General features: G+C 42.2%; 1 protein-coding gene across 8 annotated transcripts in view; it reads left to right on the top strand.

Annotated features, from left to right (window-relative positions):
* Positions 1–23,060, top strand: part of NEO1 (neogenin 1) — a 144,381-nt gene that overhangs the window by 78,331 nt on the left and 42,990 nt on the right. For all 8 annotated transcript variants that reach the window (XM_056572780.1, XM_056572779.1, XM_056572778.1 and 5 more), the window contains exon 2: positions 20,265–20,582. In XM_056572780.1, the coding sequence (XP_056428755.1) occupies positions 20,265–20,582 (318 nt within the window). The remainder of the gene's footprint in view (positions 1–20,264; positions 20,583–23,060) is intronic.

Here is a 23,060-nt window from a genome sequence, read left to right as displayed (position 1 = left end):
CTCCCCTGGTGGAGAGGGCCTCTTACAGCAGGACAGGAAACATATGAAGATAATATCAAAACACTCTTGAAAAGCTCAGTTAAGTTGTGGGGCAGGGATAAGCTTCCCTTAGAGCAACCTTGAGTCTGGATGGCGTGGTCCCCACCTTGGCTTTATCTGCGTGTTCTCCTTTTCATTCCTGGCCCTGAGTGCTGGCACCTATTAATGGTAACGACTGGTGGTACACTTATAGCCATGGTAGGGTGCTTTGAAATGGAGTGTGCTTGCTAAGTTCCTATCCACTGGTCTTGATGGCCAGCAAGAAAGAAGTCACTTCGTCCATATATCTAAGGGTCTACAAGCCGCATTTGCTGGGAATAGATAAAAAATTATTTCTAAGCCAAACATTCCACTAATCCTCAACTTTTAACAAGCAGGTTTAGATATAGACTGCAGCCCCATTGTGTTAAAGGTACAGGTATCTACCCTCAGCTCTGTCCCTAGTCAAAAGATTTATTTCTGCTGCCATCAGACTTAAACCCAAAAGAGAATTATGTGTCCTCCCTGGGACCTTAACGTAGTGTTGGAGGCTCTACTTTTTGAGCAGTGTGGTGGAACTTCACGCTCTGTCAGCCTTCCCTCCTTGTACCCAAATTCTGCATTATAGGGTGATAATAAAGACTCTTCCTCCTTTTTGATGCCTAAAGTTGTCTTAGATTTCAACAATAAACAGAAAGTTATATGGTCTTCCTGTAGTCTAGATATTAGATGGTGTCCTATCAAATATCTTAACATTACCTAAAGACTGTTGTTCCTCAGAAAATCTTCTCATTCAGTTTTAGGGAAAAACAAGGATAAAGCTCCAGCAAGATTTCCGTGAGTAGATGGATCACATGGGCCATTTCTTTAGCCTATGAAAATAAAGATCAGGCTCCCCCTGCTTTCTCCATAGCCCATTCTACAAGAGCAATAAGTACCTTATGGGCAGAGAGGGCAGAGGCCTTTCTTGATCCACAGAGCAGCTAAAGTCCAGTCCGTACCTTTCTTAGGCACTATAGACTGCAGCTAAATCCTATTTCTGACTTGTCCTTTGGCCGTAAGGTTCTCCAGTCATTAGTCCCCCCCCCAAATTAAACTTCTAGTCCAGTCTCCCGGGGTGCTGTCATGGGTTTAGGGATTAAAGGGAATTACTAAACACTAGACAGGTTTTCGTAAGATCATGAAATCATACCTCACTTTTTGTATGTTTTAAAAATACATTGTTACGCAAGACTTCAGATTCTAGAAGAGAAAAAAACACTTATCTCTTTCTCTTAAATTATGAATCTCATACGCATCAGTCCAGTGAGTTTGCATTTCCAAATAAAATATGTATGGCAATAGTACATACTCACTGTCACCAGTGTTAGACTTCATTTTCTTATTTCTTTTAAGGATGCTTTATTATGTTCCTTTTAAATTCCATTGAGACAAATTAGATTAAGTATGTTAAAATAAACCTCTTTAGGTTCCCCACCAATTGCAGTTCTTAGCCTTCAGAAAAGGATTAAGCGTTGTAGTGTCATAATATTTTCACACAATTGTCTGCACACTTGCCCCACTCCCCCTTAATAACGCAGCCATAAACTGGTGTGGAAGCATATGGTCGACTTTCCACAATGAAATCAGTAACAGGTCAGACTTGTTTGAATTCTCTAATTAATACATACTTAATTAGAGCATCTTTAATTATCACTTGGAGAACTGGGGAATCTTATCTAATCTGGTGGCATATGGAAGAGGATAGATGTGAACTAATATGACATTCTGCTAAGCAGAATAGTCAGTGACTTGGCTGAAATTTGCTCTCCCCATAGGAGGTCTGACTGTACTCGGCCTGTGTTACACTGCCCAGAAATGCCCATTTCTTTCACTAGAAGAGACAAGGGTAATCTGTCCTTTTTGCTGAGTCTTATCTTTATTTTTTTTGCTATTTGTGATAATTGAAATCGGCATCTAAAATAGTTTTCTTGGAAATTGGTTAGGACAGGTTCCTGAACCCCCCCCCCCCCCCAATCAGTAAATTAATGATACCACATTCTCTTTTTTATTTTTTTATTTTTTGCTTAGACAGCCACAATGCCATACATATGGTTTGAGGTTTTGATAGGGTTAAGCTGCAGTAAATTTGCTGTTCCGATTTTGTTTAATCCAGTGGGGGTGGCTACTCAGTGTATTAGGGTATTGCAGTTTCGACAAAACACATTGGGGGAGACTTGTCAACACCTGTCCAGAGGAAAAGCTGCTAAGTTTCCCATAGCAACCAATCAGATCGTTTCTTTCATTTTCCAGAGGCCTTTCCAAAAATGAATGAAGTGCTCTAATTGGATTCTATGGCAACTCTGCAGCTTTTCCTCTGGACAGGTTTCGATAAATCTCCCCCATTGTTTGTATAATGAATACGGTTCCTAGCAGTTTACTAGAGCTATGCCCATAATCATGGAATGGAAACCTTGACTGGTTTCCTCCAGAGCAGCTTTCTTTTAGCTTCTTCAGCAGGTTATATCCTGACAAGGTATTGCACATGTGATTTTTATCTGTGCACCAAAGGTGTTCTTTAAATTAGTTATACTTAAGTCTGTTCATACTTAGTGTTTTTTGCACATTTGCCAAAATTAAACACAAAGAAGCAGGTACATACGTAAAAGTGTTAAAACGAAACACACGTTGGGGTTGTGGGCTCTGGTGCATTGGCAATTGCATATCTTTTGTATCTGCTGTTTTATAATATGCATTGTGCTGGGTTTAGTTGATGTCCTTTGTTACCAGACACACATCGGCAACTTGATGCATTATCCTAATGCTTTGTATATGGTTAATATATACTGTGAAATGCATCTAGCTGCCATTTAGTCTGTTCTCTGTATACTGACCACTCCTATTTTAAATGTATGTGTATTTCCAACAAAATGATCTTCTTGGTTTTCTTGAAGGCTGCCTACATTGTAGGTTTGAGTGTTGTTCATATTAAGGATCCCATTAAGCACAATAGAGGGCACAACCATAGACAGTCTATCTGAAGCTAGGCTATTGCAAAGACAGCAGTGACCCCCCCCACCACTCCATGTGTAGAACATTGTAGGGTTAGAGATTTGGTTTTGCTCCTGAAAATAAATAACTTGATTTAAAAATGTGTATACGGATATGTCTGTGTTTTTTCTTTGGGGGAAGTCTTTATTTGATGGACTTATTAAAACATTGAAGTCTAAACTTGCACTTAGCTTTTTCTGCACCCTATAATTTGATCAATGCATTTTCCCCCTTATAGTGCTGATAAAAGCATATTTTAAAGGGGCTTCTCTGTCCCTAATACATCTTATCTCCTATCCAAAGGATATGGGATGAGATGTATGATCACTGGGGACCCCCGCAATCTGTCATTGCACACCCACCTTTGTGAGCTCTCCGCAGCGCTGGAGGCACACAGTGTACAGCGTGACGACTACGTGTCGACTCTGCCCCAGTGTGTCCCCAGCAGCAGGACCCCCGCGATCACACATCCTATCCCTTGGATAGGGGATAAGATGTATTAGGGCCGGAGTAGCACTTTAAGGATTTGGTGTGATGAAAGCTTTCCGCCTATATATACACTGATTTTATTGTCACTGGATGGAGCCTTGTTTGTCAGTCTGAGTAATGTCCTCCTTCTGTAATAGCTAGGTTGCCATGGAAAAGCCAGAATAGAAAGGTTTATCTAAACAAACAGCATCTTGATCTCGCTTACACTCCTCCAAATGCACAATCACTTAGTTTCCTCCTCATGTCTGCTCAGATTGTAAGGACATTTTTGATGTTCCCTTTTTATCTAATTGTTTCTAACATAAATGGATAAGTTCCTGACCAGTTTTTTTCTGGGGCATGCATTAGTGATTTGTGGGGGTTATTCTGTATAACATTTCTTTGCTTGTTATATGTAAAACTGCAGATAAGTGGAGAAAACATTACCACAGAATAAGAGGTAGGACACCACGGTAGCACTGTTTTAAGTGGTATTCCGGTATCAGGAAATTGTATTTAAGTAAACCTATCACTCCAACATATAAAACGTACTAATTGCACTGCCTTCATGTTTTTTCTTGTAATACCCCCTGTCAGGAAGTTGTGTAGTCCTTTAATTTTCAGTGTGGTGTTTTCTTAGCAGTTTCCCAGCTTCTCCTTCTTAGGAAGAATCGGCGCTTGTCTTGGGGCTAAATGGCTGTGTCATGAGATTACCATAATTCTGTGGCTAGCTTTTTGTAAACTTGTATTTCCTGTTTGACTTATGTTTTTTTGAATATAAATCCCACAATGCCATTTTCCTCCCTCTCAACCATCAGCCACCCCACCCATTGAAACAAAAGACCTGTGGTTTTCAATCAGGATGCCTCCAGCTGTTGAATTAGTTGCAGATTGATCGCTCCACCCATTGAAGCAGATAGGCTCCCTGTCATCAGCTGACTAGTGAGTCAGGTCTCGGCCGCATTGCAAGCTGGGAAAAATCCGAGACAACAGTCATTTTGTATGCTGGTAAAAATAAATATTGGGGTGAAAATCACAGAAGAATTGTGAGAAAACCGTCACACACAGGTACAGACACTATATTATGAACTACACTAACTTTACAGCCCCTGTAGCATAGTCAAATAAAAAAAATTCCTGGAATACTCCTTTAAATACCTACACATCTAGTTTTAATAAAACGCCAAGATGTGAACAAAACTATACAATTATGACTACTTTCCACTTTCTATGTATAAAACAAAAGCTGTGTCTGTTGATAGGGTCGTCATTGTGTTTTATTGGGTTCAGTATATAAGCTTTTTAGCCTTGTGCATGCTGCAGTAAATACCCCATGGCATTTTTTGGACCCCTGTAGCAATGTTATTGCTTGTGTAAAGCCTTGTTCACCATACACACTAGATGAATGTATTTAGTAGGACAACATTGTCCATAGGGTTATACAAGAATCAAGTATGTTGGACTTTTACCAGATAATTTCTTTATTCTCTATAAAGATGACTATTACCAGAGATGTCGCCCTGTTAAAGCAACACTGCATTTTTGGTGGGTCTGAACATACATGTTTATGAGGTAGTTAGGAGAGAATATTTGTCCAACAGCCATTTATAGGATTTGTACCATGACAACCCCTTTTTGTAAGGTTTTCTCATTTTTATTCCACACACTATTTTTACAACCACTAAAAAATAAACTTGTTTTTCCCTCATGGATAGAAACATACTGTTTCTACTTACTTAGGCCCCTTTCACACTACAGGTATCATTCTATAAAAACCTCTGTTTATTACTCCCGGCAAAAAGTCCTGAAAAAGTCCGGCAAAATATCCCATTCATGTCAAAGGGATTTTTTTGACCATCCTTTTGCATCATGCATCTCCGTTTTTTACTAATGTCCGTTATTTTTGCTGCCACAAAAAACGGCGCATGCACAAATTTTTGGTCCGGCAAAAATAATGGGGGAAAAACGGCCGTTAAAATTTAACATTGAAGTCTATGAGAAACGGATGTTAAAAAAAGTTATCATCCATTATTGTCAGTTTTTTTACATCTGTATTTTGTACTGAGCATGCTCAGTACAGCTTTACAAAAAAAGGGTTAAAAACCAGATAAAAAGAAAAAACAGATGTAACCGGTAATAACGGATGATTACAGATGATTACGGATGAACAACATCAGGTTTTTAAGAATTTTTTTTTTGATAATAACAGATGATAACTGATGACCATCATCCGTTATTTTTAGTTATTGCATCTGTTTTTTTCATCAGTTATTGTAAAATAACTGCAGGATGATACCTGTAATGTGAAAGGGGTCTTAGTGTGGTTATATGTATACGTTGTATACCCAACCAGTTCTGTTTTGCTTGACTTTATGACAGACACTCTAGGAGGATCATCAAGTCTTTATTAAAGTTTTCTCTTGCCTCCTCATGGTTTGTCTGCAGTTAAAATGGATATTGAATGTTACTATCCTGTCGCTAAGGACAAATACCCTTAGGGATCCTTATTTCCTTTTGTTCTCTGCTTGCATTATAGAGCACTTGGGAGAAACTCCTGGCGCCAATTCTCCAATGAATTTTCATGGGTAGTCTCCTCCACATGAGGCAGGATGAGCCAGTTAAAGGGCTGACAGACAGACATTTAAGTTCACACTGCAGGGGTTATGGGGTTGGGGGGGTCTTCACACATTGTTTCCAAAAGACTCCTTGGGTCATGACATCTATCCTCAATGATCAGCTAGTATAGTAAAAATTTATAGTCCCTTTCTGTTTGTGAATGGACTGTTGGTTCATTAAGTCCAAAGTCCTTATTTTAGTCATTTTAAATGCAATGTATACTTATTAGTAATGCTTGAAGAGATTGTGTTTTACTTGGTATAAATCACCTAACTATATGTGGTTCGATCATAGGATGTGGGAGTCAGACTGCAATGGTGATTCCAGATACTAGAGACTTGTAAACATGGCCGAATATACTGAGGTCATACATGTTATCTATATGTGATGTGCCATGCTTTACTTGTAAACCAGTTCATAGTTTATGTACTGGTGTCTGGACAATTTGTCTTGAGTTTACAATCTAACCCCCACCTTAAATACACTCCAACAGGTCTCTAAGTGCCAGTTTGATAGGAAGCCGGATCACAATGTTATTGTAGTCCAGAAGGAAATTGGAATGCCTCAAGAAAATATGTGGTAACCATATGAAAGCCCCAGCTCAATATTACAGTAAAGGAAGGCATGTAGTCGTGCATAGTAAACACAAAAGGAAAAATAGCCAGCACAACAACCTAATACACAGGTACCCGCTGCTGTGGCAAATACAAAATGTGCAAAAAAGAAAGTTGCAACAGCACTCTAGGTAAAAAAATGGAGGCTCTCAGCGCACTTTTTGATCAAAAGTGCGCTGAGAGCCTCCATTTTTTGACCTAGAGTGCTGCTGCAATTTTCTTTTTTGTACATGTAGTCGAGCATATCAGGCACTAATCCAGCTCTAGAAATTTGCCTATGGCTCTGTGTATTCTGGGAAACCAAAGCAAAGACACACACCCTATATAACATTTCACTCCTAGACAAACATAGGTAAATAAAAAACTGAATTAAAGGGGTACTCCGCCCCTAGACATCTTATCCCCTATCCAAAGGGGACCCCCGCAATGTTGGCTGCGGCATCCCAGACATCCGGCGTGCGGAGCGAACTATGCTCCGCTCATATGGGGGCGTGGCCGTGATATCACGAGCCTCCGGCGCTGCACTGGATACTCTATATGAACGACTGGTGCAGCAGAGAGATTGCTGGGGTCCCCATCAGCGGGACCCTGGCAATCGGACATCTTATCCCTTATCCTCTGGATAAAGGATAACATATCTAGGGGCGGAGTACCCCTTTAAATGAAATACCTATTAGAGAGGGGGAGGAAATAGTAGGGACCACACGTTTTTTTATGAACTGCGGTTCACTGGCAGGATAGTGGCTCCATAGATGTGACAAATGACTGCTGTTAACTCAATACACAGAACCAGGGATGTTCTCAGTTCAGCATTCTATTTCAGCTGTGACCAGAAATCCACTTTAATTGAAATGTGAACTTTTGACAAAACCTGCGTGCAAACCTACCATGTGAACATGGCTTTTACTTGGGTGATGTGAGCAGAGGGGGATGGGAATCCTTTCTAATTTGTCTTCAATGTAATTGGTATAGGCTTTGTATAATAGAGCGATATGATTCTCATAATCCACAGCATAAAATAGTCACTCCATGGCAGGAATCTGCAACAGATCTTAGGGTGCATGCACACCACGTTTGTGCAATACAGTTCCTGTATCAGGTTTTTGATAAAAACGGATTCCTCAAAACTGGACTAAACTATCAAAACGTGTGTACAAATTTAAACCCGTATACGGTTTGAAAAGGATGTCCATTTGCATCGTTTTTTAAGAAAAAAATGTATACGTTTTTAACTTTTCACTCCATTATGAATTCATTTTCACTTGTTTGATTGAAACTCCAAGAAAAAAACTACAAAGTCAAAAACTGTATGGTGGATGGAACCGTACGCACATACGGTTCTCTACGGTTTCCATAAACCACCATTTAAAAAAAAAAAAAGTATACGGTTTCTATCAGTTTTTTCACCCAGACATAACATCGTAAGAGAAACTGATGAAACCGTAAATGATGCAAAACGTACACAACCGGATGCTACGTTTGGCATACGGTTTTCAATGACATGTCTATACATACGGTTTGCAATAAAACCGTATACGGGAACCGTATTGCAAAAACGAGGTGTGAATGCAGCCTTAGGCTTCTTTCACACTGCTGTTGTGACAGGGCAGTGCAAAGCACATTCGGGTACCAGGGGAGGATAGTGGGAGAAAAAATATTGCAAGTGTCGTCTTTCTCTGCCGCTACTCACGTTTAAAAAAAAATAAAATAAACTACTAGTGAATGGCATCTGTCGGGACCCTTTGTTTCCGATTGTGTCCTGTCCAGATAGCAGACGTTAAAGGCAAAAAAAAAACTAACGGATGTTTTCCGACTGGGCACAACGACAGTGTCCTGTCATATATACATACCCTTTGGATAAGTCCGCACGTCACTGATTTTCTGTGGAAATGTTCTGCAACAAATCCAAGGACTGCTACAGTGGTTGCAAAATGACTCGGATCTGTAGTGCAACAATGAGTTAAATCCACATCAGATCCACAACTTAAAATCTAGTGCTGAAGAAGTTCGTGACTAAAGATGAGCGAACTTACAGTAAATTCGGTTCGTCATGAACTTCTCGGCTCGGCAGTTGATGACTTTTCCTGCATAAATTAGTTCAGCCTTCAGGTGCTCCGGTGGGCTGGAAAAGGTGGATACATTCCTAGGAAAGAGTCTCCTAGGACTGTATCCACCTTTTCCAGCCCATGGGAGCACCTGAAAGCTGAACTAATTTATGCAGGATAAGTCATCAACTGCCGAGCGGAGAAGTTCCTGACGAATCGAATTTACTGTAAATTCGCTCATCTCTATTCGTGACGAATCGAATTTACTGTAAATTCGCTCATCTCTAGTGTACATATCTGGTCAGAAAAGATCTGTAAACATGCGGTCTTTCTTTTTATTATCTTTTGTTCTAATTGCAGCTCTTGTTGCTGTTTTCATGTCGGTCTGGTTTCTATGGTAAGTGCTGCTGTATATTGCAGATGTTAAGAACTAGGAGTTCATTACAAGAACCTATATACTATAAAGTAAAAGCGATGATGTAAAATTGTCCTGCCCTTGAGTGGTCAGTGATCCTGTAGATTTTAGTGTTACTATGTGTAGCTGCTATCTGGGCGAGTCCGAGGCTGTAGTTGTTACACGTAGGGCGCAGACCCTTCTGACACCATGTGCTTCTCCCCTCCCCCTCTGCGCTGCACTGTACATACCCACAGTCTGCAGGCAGCTCCTTAGAAATGCAACTTGCTGAGCCCTGGGTATCCATGGCAACGAGTGGCATGGGACTCCTGACTGCCCTCCCCCTTCTATTATACACATGTTTGAGGAGGGGCCGTGTGATTTGTGGTGTGTAGCTGGTAGCAGGGGGGCTGTTATTGTGCTTTGGGGGTATGCAATAGCTCTCTGATGGATGGGGGAAGCTGACATTATACAGGGTGAGGAAGCTTCATTTATCACCGGGAATCAACCAGTCATGCTGGGCCTCAGCAATACATTTATTTGCTTGCCCCCCTTTAATATGCTGAGGTTTCATTTCCATATAGACTATAGGCCATATGCTGTTTTTTTATTTTACACTTGGCATAAGGTGCCTGTACGTATTGCATGTTATTTATATATCCAAAATTGTTTAATTTAGAGGCTGGTAAATCAAACCCAGTGCCCAGCCAAATATCATCTATTAATATCTGCAGTTAGGTGCCAACAGGGTGCATCTATTTTGGTGCAGGGAATACGTGGCTCTTTCTCATGTGTTATACATCGGACACATTGGATGTTATATAGAATTGGGAATTTATAATTGTCTACACCAGTGGTCTCCAACCTGCGGACCTCCAGATGTTGCAAAACTACAACTCCCAGCATGCCCGGACAGCCGTTGGCTGTCCGGGCATGCTGGGAGTTGTAGTTTTGCAACATCTGGAGGTCCGCAGATTGCAGACCACTGGTCTATACTATAATACAGACAGTTATTATTTGTATATAATATCGAATTTTCACCAACTTCCTATTATGTACCAAGTGACCTATTCACTCCCTTTACAAGCCGGAGAAATCAAACTAATAAGGAGAGAGACTTTGGGAAATGAAATTCCCTGCGGCTGCGCTCTCCGGTGCTATCAGCAGAATAGTGCCTGTATTTTGTCAGTGAAGAAAGGCTGTGGAAATAGCCTTCAGCACTCTACAATAGCCTTCTTTCTCCATTGGCAGAATTCGGACTCTGCTTGCTTTAAATGCGTTATGCTCTGAACCTGGAATTTGTGCAAGCTTTTTTTTTGCTGTATGTGTCATAAGGGAAAATGTATAATTCCCTGCACCAATAGGGAATTGGATGGCAAAAGGTTTGCTGAAGTTCCAATTTTGTGCAATTGTTTTTTTTTTTTTGCCCAAAGTGAAAATTTACGCAATCATTTTTTAGCGGAAAAACTGGGTTTGTGCCAAGACATAGAAGTCTAGCCACAAGAAAGTACAAGTCAGCACAATCACCTCTATATAATCCGCGATCACCAGTCAACCCTTGCTACCGCAACTGTCTGAAGATCCGTACGAGTGGTGCTCAGTTTAGAAAACGCAGTAATATCATGATCCACACAAAGAAGGAAGGAATGGCTACTCACTCTTGTCAACGGTGGCTTTATTCAGAACAACAGGTGCATGAGACAAACCGGTACGTCCACAGCAGGAGTGACGTTTCGCGTTTACACGCTTCTTCCGGCTCACTGGTATGACGTGGCGGAGGTGCAGCTATAAGGCCGTCAGCTCTGCGCCGCCCCCACTGCAACCAGTACACAAATGCTGGCGCATGCGCACCACGGTGCGGCTTAGGAGACAATTATAATACAGATAATAGTGAATCTATTGTTACCTTTACTGCATTGTTTTTAATTCACTATTATCTGTATTATAATTGTCTCGTAAGCAGCGCCGTGGTGTATTGGATGCCGTGGTGACGGCACAGAGCCGACGGCCTTATAGCTGCGCCTCTGCCACGTCATACCAGTAAGCCGGAAGAAGCGTGTAAACGCCAAACGTCGCTCCTGCTGTGGACATACCGGATTGTCTCATGCACCTGTTCTGAATAAAGCCACCGTTGACAAGAGTGAATATCCGTTCGTTCCTTCTTCTTTGTTGTGCCAAGACATGTTGCCACTCTGCGTTAGTTTAGGGAATGTTAAATTTGCCCCCATAATGTATTTGGAATTGGTGCTCATCACAGGAGGTGTGTGTGTGTGTGTGTGTGTGTGTGTATGTATTGCTGATAATTTATGATGTGGAAAATCGCGAGCAGACTATACACACACGCACACACTCCTATATAGTTATAGTTGGCTTGGTTGTATATATAAGCATATTGGCCTTCTTGGGGTTGTTTAATCGCCTATGATATTACAGTGTCGGACATACTATGTTTATGTTGTGTATTGTTTTACTAGATCCAATAGAGCCCTTGCATGATGACTAGAAGCCGTATTCCATACCATTCAACTAGGGATGTAAGAAAAAATCGATTATCGCGATTTTTTGTTCCGCGATACTGAATCGATTTTAAAATTCTGAGAATCGATTTTTTTTATAAATTATTGTAATTAACATTTACTGTATTTCACTCACTGAGTCACAGTCCTATTTGTCTGTCTTATTTTTTTTATAACACTTAAACTCCTGACCACTAGTTGGCAGTGTACCTGTTATCAGCTCTGTCCCACTCGCAGGCTGCTACCGCGAGACTACAGACTCAGAACAAACAGGAAGGAGAACGTACGCACTCACAGGACAACTCTCGCAGGATCTTGTTCTTTCTCAGCTAGAATAAGTTTTCCCAAGCTTTTAATAGGGAATATCGTGATATATCGCCAACATGACAGTATCGCAATATATTGCGATATATCGAATCGCCACCCTGGTATCGCGATTCGAATCGAATCGCCAAATTATTGGCGATTCACACCCCTACATTCAACCACCCCCTTCCTCCGTGAATAGTTTACGCTTCCTCCACATGCACACACAAACATCATTTATATTCTCTTGGATTCCCTGTTGTCCTACTCCTGTATTTATGTAATCACAGAGAACTGAAAAACTGGCTGTTCTGTACAGTAAAATGGGTAAACTATGTTCTTTATGGAAGTTGTGGCGATAAAATCTGTAAATATGTAAGCGTATTATTGTGGAAAACCTTTTACCTGTACCATAAATTCAGTTTGAAGGTGACCTCCCACTTTTAACCAGTCTAGCATGTGCCAGGCATAATGTTTACAGAAAGTGATTTGTTTATAGGTTGATGGAAAAATATATTGACACGTTGCAGCGTTTTATGATTGAATAATTGGATTTAAGACTTAAAAGTTGGTCATTCACCTTCCATTTTCTTCAAGGGTACCTCTAGTAATAGTGTTGACATCTTCTGCTTTATGTTTAAAAATGATGGCAAGAGATTTTGCTTAGAGAGAAGTCTCTGTGCTTATAAAACCTAGCAGCAGTGGACTGGGACCCTGCTGGGCTGCAAAACTAGGAGCAAAATCTAAGTATTCTTAGTTTTCACCATAATTCCCTTTTCTAGATGTGGAAGCTGGAGGAAGCAGTCAGAGCGCACCATGTTGCTTCCCAAGAGTGGTCCTGTGTGGGTAGTGGTTGGCCCAGTGGACCAGAAAACACTGTTACACAGCACCACGTGGTTAAGCATGGGAAGTGGGTAAGACTGCATAATCAGGAACAGGCAGAAGGATTGGTGCAGGCAGCAGAGATTTAGGGTTAACTGTCCAGGTCAAGCACAGAAGAGTCAGTATGGCACAGAAGGGTCAGGCATGGGTCAAACACAGGATTGTAGATCAGCATCATAGAATACCTTTACAAAGGGATTTACCACAATACTACTCAAGTGCAGGTACACAGGCAGAGAGCAACCTTAAATAGGTAGTGCTGGGCAGGAATAGGTGGGGGCAGATTAGGTTTGTGGGCAACTGCAAACTGTCATGACCGGGGAGTTTGTGCAGGGCACCAACAAGGTGCCGGTGAGTAACTATATGCTGGAGGAAATGACTGCTGGTGTTGGAGAAGCTTCGCGAAAGAGTGTTTCAATGTTGTATTGTTGCCTATTAGTGTAGTGTTGCCTTTTTTTTTTTAGTAAAACCTGTTGTTGAGTTTTTATTTTTTTTTTATTTTATTTTTTTTAGTTTCTGCTAAAGGTTTTAACTTTCAGTTGCGTGGATTTGGCTATGTTTTGAACACAGTTTAGGCCTATTCAGTTGGGTTAATTTAAGTCCAGACTGGCTACCTGATTCAAAATATTTTTATTTTATTTATTTATTTTTTTAATATTGAGGCACGCTTCAAGTCAGTGTCAGATCTCAGTGTGAATGGGGTGCTCAAGGTCCTCATTCTAGTGATTAATGCAATGAGGCATTTATTACGTATGGATAACTGATCATTTCCATTGTGGAAAAACCCCGTTAAAGGGTTTTTCCCAAGAATAAAAGCATAGGTGATGTCTAGCTTATTGGGAGGGAGGGGGGGGATCCATCTGGTGGCATTTGTCTGACATCCAGCGAGTTCCGTGCAAATGGTCATCTCTGTCTCTCTGCCCTATCTGATGACCGGCCGGGGGATTAGAGTTTCTGGTACACGCTAATGACTAATAAATCTTGCTGCACTTTCATCAGAATTAATTTCAGGCTTTCTGGGTTCCCTTTCATTCAGACTGTGGTTACATGCATTATTCGGATTCCTTCTGCACATGAATTGTGTTGAGATATTAGAACAAAATGTGTGTTACTGTTTGAATTTTGTCCTGGATGGTGGAACCTTGAGCTGAATCTTTTCCATGGTCTTGGCCATCTTCAGTGTTTTAGAAGGTTGAATTGACTAATGCGTTTACTGAATATAGTAGTAGTATCTGTACAGGGCTGAAAGTATTTCGTATGGTTTTTCTGTGATGGTGACCTATGAATTGTGAGTTTTGAGATGCCATTGCTGTAACTTTGTTGCATGATTGAATGATTATTGTTCTGTCTAAATAAGCAGATTCTGAGAAGTTGCAGTTGCTTGTCTTATTTAATAAGAATTGATTATGTGACATGTTCTCGTGTGACAGTTCTTCTCTCCGATTTATCTGACTACTGTCATTAAAGGAAATGCTGAGGGAAAGAGGGTGAGGAGGGTCTGCCTGCCCTTACAGAGACTTGTATGGAGGAACTGCTGAGTTAGATGATTTTCCCGGTGGGGAGAGGTGAGTTGGCACTGTGCTGCTGTGCCGTCCGTAGTCTTTGCTGTTGACTGCACTGTTTCCTAAGTGTTATCAGGTCTCTCTTCTATTGCTGAACAGATGTTCATATTGCCAAAAGCAACATCAAGCGTTTTCTCACATTCTGCTTGTGCAGGGACCAGTGTACTTGACACACTGCTTTTGTGCAGAGAAGCCTCACAGAATAAGATAGTGTCCGCACCATTCATGTTAAGAAGTACCGTATATACTCGAGTATAAGCTGACCCGAATATAAGCCGAGGCCCCTAATTTCACCCCAAAATCCCAGGAAAAGTTATTGACTCGAGTATAAGGCTAGGGTGGGAAATACATCATCCCCCCCCTGTCATCATCCAGACCCTCATCATCATCACCCTGTCATCATCCCCCTTTCATCATCAACGCCTGTCATCATCCCCCCTTCATCATCCCCTTGTCATCATACCACACCCCCCCCCTTCATCATCCCCTTGTCATCATCCCACACCCCCCCTTCATCATCCCCTTGTCATCATCCCACACCCCCCCTTCATCATCCCCTTGTCATCATCCCCACCCCCCTTCATCATCCCCACCCCCCTTCATCATCCCCACCCCCCTTCATCATCCACACCCCCCTTCATCATCCCCTTGTCATCATCCTCTTGTCATCATCCTCTTGTGAACTATCCGCCCTCAGTGGTCTTCAACCTGCGGACCTCCAGAGGTTTCAAAACTACAACTCCCAGCAAGCCCGGGCAGCCATCGGCTGTCCGGGCTTGCTGGGAGTTGTAGTTTTGAAACCTCTGGAGGTCCGCAAGTTGAAGACCACTGCGGCCTTCAACATCATCCCCCTCTCACCCCCTTTAGTTCTGTACAGTACTCGCCTCCGCTCGGCGCTGGTCCGGTGCTGCAGGACTGTCCGGTGAGGAGGTCGTCCAGTGGGATACTGGTTCCGGGCTGCCATCTTCACCGGGGGCGCCTCTTCTCCGCGCTGCGGGCCCGGAATAGAGGCGTTGCCTTGACGATGACGCAGAAGGACGTTGGTAATGAACGTACCTCTGCGTCGTCGTCAAGGCAACGTGACTATTCTGGGGCCGGCCCCGAAGCGCGGAGAAGAGGCCTCCCCGGTGAAGATAGCAGCCCGGAACCACTATCCCACTGGACGACCTCCCCACCGGACAGTCCTGCAGCACCGGACCAGCGCCGAGCGGAGGCGAGTACTGTACAGAACTAAAGGGGGTGAGAGGGGGCTGGATGATGTCGAAGGCCGCAGTGGTCTTCAACCTGCGGACCTCCAGAGGTTTCAAAACTACAACTCCCAGCAAGCCCGGACAGCCGATGGCTGCCCGGGCTTGCTGGGAGTTGTAGTTTTGAAACCTCTGGAGGTCCGCAGGTTGAAGACCACTGCGGGTGGAGAGTTCACTCGAGTATAAGCCGAGGGGGGTGTTTTCAGCACGAAAAATCGTGCTGAAAAACTCTGCTTATACTCGAGTATATACGGTAGGTAGTATTCACTCCTTGTGTGGAGCTTGCTTAACAGGTTGTCATGGGAAAGTAAGAACTATGTCTGGACAATATAATATTGTCTACAGTATTTATTGTGGTCTTTTATCTAGACCTTACAGTTTCCTGTTTGTTCCATTAAAGGGGTACTCCGGTGGAAAACAATGTTTTTAAAAATCAACTTGTGCCAGAAAGTTAAACAGATTAGTAAATTACTTCTATTTAAAAATCTTAATCCTTCCAGTACTTATCAGCTGCTGTATACTACAGAGGAAGTTCTTTTCTTTTTTAATTTCTTTTCTGTCTGACCACAGTGTTCTCTTGCTGGCACCTCTGTTCATGTCAGGAACTGTCCAGAGCAGAAGCAAATCCCCAAATCAAACCTCTCCTGCTCTGGACCGTTCCTGACACGCAAATGGGTGTCAGCAGAGAGCACTGTGGTCAGGCTGGAAAGAAATTCAAAAGAAAAGAACTTCCTCTGAAGCATGCAGCAGCTAAGTACGGGAAGGTTTAACATTTTTAAATAGAAGTCATTTACAAATCTGCTTAACTTTCTGGTACCAGTTAATTTAAAAAATAAAATAAAAAATATTTTCCATCGGAGTACCCCTCTAAGAAATTCAATGAATCACTCACTATCGTTTCCTTATGTGGCTTCTTCTATTATTTAAGGTGCTGACCGGGATTACAAAAAACATGGCTATCCTATTCCATAATAGCACCACACCTGTCCACAAGTTATGTTTTATATTGCATCTGAACTTTATTGAATCTGACTAAGCTGCAATACTATACAAAACCTGTAGACAGATGTAGTGCTTCATTCACCATGCGATTAACGTATTAACCGCCTGCATTTTTGGCAACTTTTTCTGGTGCATATGCAGTGAATTGAAAATCCTCACTGAAGCTGCATGTCTGGAGAACTAAGCCTAAGGGGGGGAACTTGAGCGTGATTAATATGACTGGAAATGAAAGGGGCAAGACACTTGTGACTGCAGATTGCTAATAAATGCAGAATGAGTACCGATTAAACACATAGATCTGCGGATTGTGGCATTTATATACTTATGTAAAGGCATTGTCTGAAGCTCCACTTTAGTGCACTGGGGATGGTTTATATGTCGATCGGGTATTGAAACAGGTTCAAGGCTTTAAAGTTTTACTTGAGTCTATGGAGATCTAAATGACACTTGTAAAGACACCACTTCATCCTATACATGTTGCGTTCGACTATTCTTATTTAAATTAAATGTTCTTTTTACGATCTGTAAAAGGAATAGAAGTGCTGTATGCAAATCTTCATAATAGATTCTTACCTTATTTAAAATATACTGTAGAGCATTGGTCTTCAACCCGCGGACCTCCAGATGTCGCAAAACTACAACTCCCAGCATGCCCGGACAGCCAACGGCTGTCCGGGCATGCTGGGATTTGTAGTTTTGCAACATCTAGAGGACCGCAGGTTGAAGACCACTGCTATAGAGGAAAGGATAGTTACACCATCTTCCCAGCAGGTAGAGCTAGTATTATCGCTAGCGGCTTATGTGATTCTTTGCGGAGGCATCATGAAATTTGTCTTATAAGAGAAAGCAGGTAAAATCTAAAATTTAAAGGGGTATTCCAGGCAAAAACTTTTATATATATATATATATATATATATATATATATATATATATATATATATATATCAACTGGCTCCGGAAAGTTAAACAGATTTGTAAATTACTTCTATTAAAAAATCTTAATCCTTCCAATAGTTATTAGCTTCTGAAGTTTTCTGTCTAACTGCTCAATGATGATGTCACGTCCCGGGAGCTGTGCATGATGGGAGAATATCCCTTGCATGATGGGAGAATATCCCCATAGGAGCTGGACAGCTCCCGGGACGTGAGTCATCAGAAAGCAGTTAGACAGAAAACAGCAACTCAACTTCAGAAGCTAATAACTATTGGAAGGATTAAGATTTTTTAATAGAAGTAATTTACAAATCTGTTTAACTTTCCGGAGCCAGTTGATATATAAAAAAAAGTTTTTGCCTGGAATACCCCTTTAATATGGCATCTGATCAGAAGCAGACTGAGGCTGAACTGCAGCGATGTGGAGGAACACAGACGCATACACACGCCACATATGTCTAGCACTTGATAGACAAATAGGTAGGGGTTGATACAATGTGAACTTGTTTCCACTGGAGGATTTCTTTAACATTGAGTGGGGATTCTTTAAGGATGAGTTGAGGTATTGGTAATATTTGGAGCTGGGGGACTATACAAAGCCTTCTTTCCTGGATTGACTTACCAAAAACAGGACTTTTGGGAACTATATGAAAGTTTTTATGCCCTTTTTGTTGTGGTTTTTTTTTCTGAACATGATGGGGGAGATTTATCAAAACCTGTCCAGAGGAAACGTTGCCCATAGCAACCAATCAGATCGCTTCTTTCAATTATAACAAGGCCTATACAAAATGAAAGAAGCAATCTGATTGGTTGCTATGGGCAACTTTCCTCTGCACAGGTTTTGATAAATCTCCCCCAATGTGCTTAGGCAGTGTTTCCTTTTGTAGTCTATGCAGGTGGTTGCCTTCTATCTATTAAAAACTTATATCAATCCGCTTGTGTTAAACAGGCCTATATGTAAGTCTGTAAAATGGATCTGAAATACTGATGTACTATGGATGTAGTGTCATCAGTTTGCTTCACTATTGCATCCTAATTTCTGTACAGTAAATGCAAAGTGCGGTCTTCTAGACAGAACTATACTTTAAAAACCAGTGTGCATCCATATTTTAGTCCCTCTCCATAAATTTCAATGGGTGTTCTCTATCTGCAGTAGGGCTGGGCGGTATACCGGTTCATACTGAATACCGAAATTTTTGGGCTGCACGATATTAATTTTTCCCATACCGCAATACCGGTTGGGCCCCTTCCCCTTGGGAATGAATTATCAGCCCAGCGCAGCGCTGTCCCCTAATCCTATGTGACCCGCCAGCGCTGTTCTACTCCCCCCCCCCCCACCACCAAATCATGTGACCCGCCAGCGCTGTTCTGCTCCCTCCCCAATTAATTATCAGCCCAGCTGGGTACTACTCACATATGTCACCCACAAGCACTGCCCTCCTCCTCTTCTTTGTTGGGGGCTGCCAGCGATGGAACTCTATACTGTACGCCAGTGGTCTCCAACCTGCGGACCTCCAGAAGTTGTAGTTTTGCCACAGCTGGAGGTCCGCAGGTTGGAGACCACTGCTGTACGCTGTATCCCTATGCCCGGGCTGCAAAAGATATAGAAAATAAACTTTAACTTGCCTACGTCGGCCTTACGCTGGAAACGGGAACGTCCGACAGCCGTCAGCCTATCACCGGCCAGAGCCATGTCCCGCCCCGGCCAGTGATAGGCTGAGCCCACTGTCATGTAAGGAGCGCTGGGCGGCTTCTTACATGACAGTGCATTTAACCTATCACTGGCCGGGGCGGGACATCGCTCCAGCCGGTGATAGGCTGACGGCTGTCCGACATTCCAGTCCCCAGCATGAGGCCAACGTAGGGAAGTTAGTTTATTTTCTATATCTTTTGCAGCCCGGGCATAGGGATACAGCGTACAGCAGTGGTCTCTAACCTGCGGACCTCCAGCTGTTGCAAAACTACAACTGCCAGCATGCCCGGACAGCCGTTGGCTGTCTGGGCATGCTGGGAGTTGTAGTTTTGCAACAGCTGGAGGTCCGCAGGTTGGAGACCACTGGCGTACAGTATAGAGTTCCATCACCGGCGGCCCTCAACAAAGAGGAGGAGGGCAATGCTTGCGGGTGCCATATGTGAGTAGTACCCCACTGGGCTGATAATTAATTGGGGGGGAGCAGAACAGCGCTGCGGGTCACATGATTTGGGGGGAGCAGAACAACGCTGGCGGGTCACATGATTGGGGGGGGAGCAGAACAGCGCTGGCGGGTCACATGATTTTGGGGGGGGGGGCTGGTGGTGAAAGAAATACCGCTATATACCGTGAAACCGCCATAAGTTACAAAAATACCATGATACACATATTTGGTCATACCGCCCAGCTCTAATCTGCAGTATGGATTAAAGTAATAAATGCTTCATTTTATACCTATGAGAATTGCCCCACAGATTAACATTATGTAATTATAGTCTGCTTTTTAAACGTGGTCTTTAGGGTTAGAGGGTTAGCCACAATGATGTTTCTGCTAGTTAGTATTGTCATAGCTTCGCTATTATAGAACAATATTTTTGTATGAAGAGGTTTTGTTCTAAAGTTGCAATGGCTAACTATTCTTTTTTTTGTATTATTTGCAGGCTCAGCCTTCAGGACATTTACCCCTTTCTACTTCCTGACAGAACCGACAGACACTGTAACACTACGTGGAACTCCCACTGTTTTAAACTGCTCTGTGTATGCTGAGCCAGCAGCAAAAATTGAATGGAAAAAAGATGGAACTTTTCTTAATTTAGTATCAGATGATCGTCGGAGACTACTTCCAGATGGATCTTTGTTCATCACCAGTGTGGTGCACTCAAAGCACAACAAGCCCGATGAGGGTTTTTATCAATGTGTGGCAACGGTGGATAGTTTAGGTAGTATTGTCAGCCGTACAGCGCGGCTTTCTGTCGCAGGTAAGTTTTCATGTTTCTTTTTATAAAATTTAATATGGTCTTGTTTGGTGTGTCCCGTGCACAAATTTTAAAGAGAACCTGACAGCTGGTTCATCCGCACTAAACCCAATTTATATTGCGGGTGTATAGCCGTAAAATGAGCGGTCACTAACTTTAATCCGTGGCTTATGCGCAGACCTATGTATGTTAATACTTTTATTTATAATCCGATCTAGCATGGATTGGAGGCTTGGAGCCGGCTTGCCAAGCTCCTCTGCCTCATCTATATTCTGCCTGCGGCCCATGCCCATTCTTGAGTTTTAAAATTCTTCACTCGCACAAGGACATGAGAGCTTGCGGGGGAGGTGAGCTAGTCTGTTTATGCGTCACTGAAGCCTCATTAAACTCAATTTCCGGGTGTAGCCAGGCAGCGGGCCTGCGCTTTGCCCAGAGAGCAGAGCACTCCCCTCCCCCTGCAGGCTCTTACCTAGTGACGTGCGAATGAAGAATTTGAATAATCAAGATAAGGATGGCCCGTGGGCAGAATATAGATGAGGCAAGGGAGCTGGGCAAGCCAGCTCCCCACCTCCAATGCATGCTGGAGCACAATATGAATAAATGTATTAACATACACAAGTCCACTGATTAAATTAGGTGACCCCTCATTTTGCAGCTATTCACCTACACTATAACCCACTATATTGGGTTTAGTGCAGGTGAACCAGCTTTAAAAAAAAATTTAAGTTAGTGTGAAAATAAGAAATCTTTTTTCCTTTTTGTAGTGGTGTATCCTTCTACAGTATAGAATTGAAAAGGTATCGACCAAAAAACATTTTGCAGAGTGATGGGGATTGTGGAGATGCACTATAGTAGTTAAGTATAATAAAGTAGTTGGCCAATGTTGTCAAACAGGGTAGCACAATATCCATAGCCCATTGTTCCCACGAACATTCTGCATTAGAAATAATTTTACTGGTTAAGGTGATTTTGATCTAAAGGTACAAACACCTTCCATGAAGAACAAAAAGAACTTTGTTATGCAGAACACATTGTGTGTCAGATTGGTCTGATATATATATATATATATATATAAGTTAAGATAATGTCACATAAATCTGTTTTACTATACATTGGCCTCTAGAAGTGCAGAAGTAGTCTGATACTGCTCGTTTTGTGGCTCACAGCTTTGCCATGTAGACTGGGACAAGGTCAGCAGATTGAGGGAGATTTCATAGATTTAAAGCTCTATTACGCCATGTTCGCACAATGGTTTTAGTCATTAGAGATGAGCGAAGTTATCGATTCGTCACGAACCTCACAGCTCGGCAGTTGCTGACTTTACCCTGCAGAAACTAGTTCAGCTTTCAGGTACTCCGGTGGGCTCGAAATGGTGGATACATTCCTAGGAGACTCTCTCTTATAACTGTATCCACCTTTTTCAGACCACCAGAACACCTGAAAGCTGAACTAATTTATGCAGGCTAAAGTCAGCAACTGCCGAGCCGAGAAGTTCGTGACGAATCGAATTACTGTAACTTCGCTTATCTCTATTAGTCATTGTCAGCTGTAAAAAAAAAGGCAACAAATATCAACACGATGTATGAACATGACCTTATACTGCCAGAGGCTTAGATGAGGCAGGATAACAACCAGTGTACACACAGGTGCATCTCCTCTACCAGGCTGTGGTCTCTGAGGAGAGATCACTAATACTCTGTCATTCTTCTGTAAAATGACCGCCATTCATTACAGCTGCCATTAAGCACACATGTCCACTGCACTGTCTGTATAGGACAGTGTTTCCCAACTAGGGTGCCGGCCTCCAGATGTTGCAAAACTACAACTCCCAGAATGCCTGGACAGCCTTTGGCTGTCCAGGTATTCTGGGAGTTGTAGTTTTGCAACACCAGGAGGCACCCTGGTTGGGAAGCACTGGTATAGGAGATAAAGAAAGGAGGTATGTGTTTCCAAAATGGCTATCCCCAGGTGAATGTTTAAAAAAAAAAAAATAGCTACAGTTTTTGGCAGTGGCAGGCCACTTTTATGAATAGTGTCAATTTATGTATAATCCAGTCAAAGAAGCATGAAAAAATAGCTCTGGAGCACTTGTCCGTTTCATCTTGGACCTCGGATTCTAAAATATCATTCATCCTACTCGGAAGTTGCGGGCAACCCCACTGGAATAATGTTGGTACTACACCTACATGCAAAAAATCAGGTGTCCCAGATGCATTGCATGTCTTCCTCCTAGTTGGTTGCTATGGAGTGCGAGACAGACATGCTTCTGCTTCTTTCATTCTTTACACCTTGGAAAGAAATTAAAATGTTGAGGCAAAATTTAATAATAAGCATTCTATTAAAAACTCCCCCAGAGCAGAATGCTTTACAGTCTATGTAGGTAAGTGCGCATTTATGTGTTTATAGCTAAATAATACACGCCTACTTGTGTATTTCATAATTACACTATGTAAAGTATAAATGAAGGTAGAATAACCGGTT

Source organism: Hyla sarda, chromosome 4 (assembly GCF_029499605.1).
Source record: "Hyla sarda isolate aHylSar1 chromosome 4, aHylSar1.hap1, whole genome shotgun sequence".
NCBI lineage: Eukaryota > Metazoa > Chordata > Amphibia > Anura > Hylidae > Hyla > Hyla sarda.
Note: the sequence above shows the minus strand (reverse complement) of the source record. Positions and strands in the feature narration are given on the sequence as shown.